This window comes from Perca fluviatilis, chromosome 15, assembly GCF_010015445.1.
Source record: "Perca fluviatilis chromosome 15, GENO_Pfluv_1.0, whole genome shotgun sequence".
Lineage (NCBI taxonomy): Eukaryota > Metazoa > Chordata > Actinopteri > Perciformes > Percidae > Perca > Perca fluviatilis.
This window is the reverse complement of record NC_053126.1, coordinates 35,430,874-35,432,375: the sequence shown is the minus strand read 5'-3', so window position 1 is coordinate 35,432,375 and position 1,502 is coordinate 35,430,874. Positions and strand designations below refer to the sequence as shown.

The following is a 1,502-nucleotide window of genomic DNA, read 5'->3' as shown; positions in this document are numbered from 1 at the left end:
ATCCATACACATCAACTGAACAGACAAATGAATGGATGCAGTAGCCTCCCTGCAGCCTTGTATTACACACAGTATACTGCACAAACATCATAAGAGGCCAAATTCGTAAAGAAACGAACCCAAAAAAAACCAAATTCCTCTGCCACCGCAGGACATATTTTACCAAAATTGAAAGCACACATACTAACTAAAAATAATTCAACACATATTGGTCCCTCAGCAGCCGACCACTGTCGCTACACGGAAGATTGCGCGGATTGTCCCAGTCCATGGCTGGTGGCACTCTGGGGCCCCCCTCTCCTTCCTCAGGCAGGCCACATTGTGGAGGACAGCACAAGCCACAGTAATATCACATGCCCTAACAGGGCTGACCCTTAATTTGTGAAGGCAGTGAAAGCGTGCCTTCAGGAGGCCAAAGGTCATTTCAACTCTGGCCCTGGTCCTGGCATGGGCATGGTTGTAGGCCTGCTGTGCTTCCTGGGGGTCTGTGAAAGGTGTCAGGAGAAAAGGCTGGCAGCCATACCCCCTGTCTCCCAGCAACACACCAGAGAATTCACCTGTCAACACAAAATCTCATCATTACTACCTCATAAACACAGTGATATTCTTGACACAGCCATGATGGTTATAAATAGGGGGTTGTGTGGCGTAACCTTGTGATAGGCACTGATAGATTTCAGAGGCCCGAAAGATTCTGGAGTCATGGACTGAGCCAGGCCATTTTGCCACAACATTGCTGATCACACAGTCAGCATTGCAGACCATCTGAAATCATAAGATGAGGAATATTACACCAATCAATGCACATCACTGGCAATGCAGAGTGTTCGTCAATGGACAATATCAAAAAGTTATGTTCACCTGAACATTAATGCTGTGAAAGGATTTCCTATTCACAAAATTGGCCTCATGGGCACCTGAGGGGGCTTTTATCCTTGTGTGTGCAGTCCATGACATTGGGGAAACCTGTCACACAAAGTAATGAGTATCCTACTATGTGTTAACAGTTGTCCTGTAATTTGTAGATCCTCTTACCTGCAATCCTATAGAACTCCTCTTTGATGTCACAGAGTCTTCTGTGGCCAGGGAAGGAGATGAAGACATCTGCTAATGCTTTGATAGCCAGACACACACTTACTATTGTGCGCAAATGTGGCCTTGTTCAGCTGTTCTGCATCCCCCACTGAGTACAGGAAGGCTCCACTAGCAAAAAGCGCAAGGCCACACAAACCATTTGCTCCACACTTCAATGCATGGCTCCGTGCAGTGCGGTGCTTAATCCTGTGACCCAGTAGTCTGCATAGATACCTGATGCCATCTGCAGAAAACCTGTATCTTTCATATAGATGGTCATCAGGGAAGGCCAGTGGGTCCAACCGGTCCCTGAAGACCCTTTCTCGCCTGAAGGCTCTCCTCAGCACAAGTGCTTCTTCATCCACCACATCTCGCAAGAATGGGCATGTCATTGTCAGAGCAGAAAGGAACACACAATTTTGGGCCTT

The 1,502-nt window shown here is 47.2% G+C and overlaps 1 protein-coding gene across 1 annotated transcript; it reads right to left on the bottom strand.

Annotated features, from left to right (window-relative positions):
• Positions 1-216: 216 nt before the first annotated feature.
• On the bottom strand, positions 217-1,129 carry LOC120575320 (putative nuclease HARBI1). Its single transcript, XM_039826036.1, has 3 exons — positions 1,036-1,129; positions 654-765; positions 217-557 (listed from the first exon to the last, which is right to left on the bottom strand). Exons 1-3 carry the CDS (start codon positions 1,102-1,104, stop codon positions 217-219), a joined length of 522 nt encoding a protein of 173 aa, XP_039681970.1. The 5' UTR covers positions 1,105-1,129.
• Between the last annotated feature and the right edge of the window lie 373 nt (positions 1,130-1,502).

Bases quoted from the DNA above. Each gene is read 5' to 3' on its own strand.
- LOC120575320 (XM_039826036.1), bottom strand. From the start codon at position 1,104: ATGTCTTCATCTCCTTCCCTGGCCACAGAAGACTCTGTGACATCAAAG. The intron at 766-1,035 runs GTAAGAGGATCT...TTATGATTTCAG, and splicing joins GGAGTTCTATAGGATTGCAG to ATGGTCTGCAATGCTGACTG. The intron at 558-653 runs GTTACGCCACAC...TTGTGTTGACAG, and splicing joins CTATCAGTGCCTATCACAAG to GTGAATTCTCTGGTGTGTTG.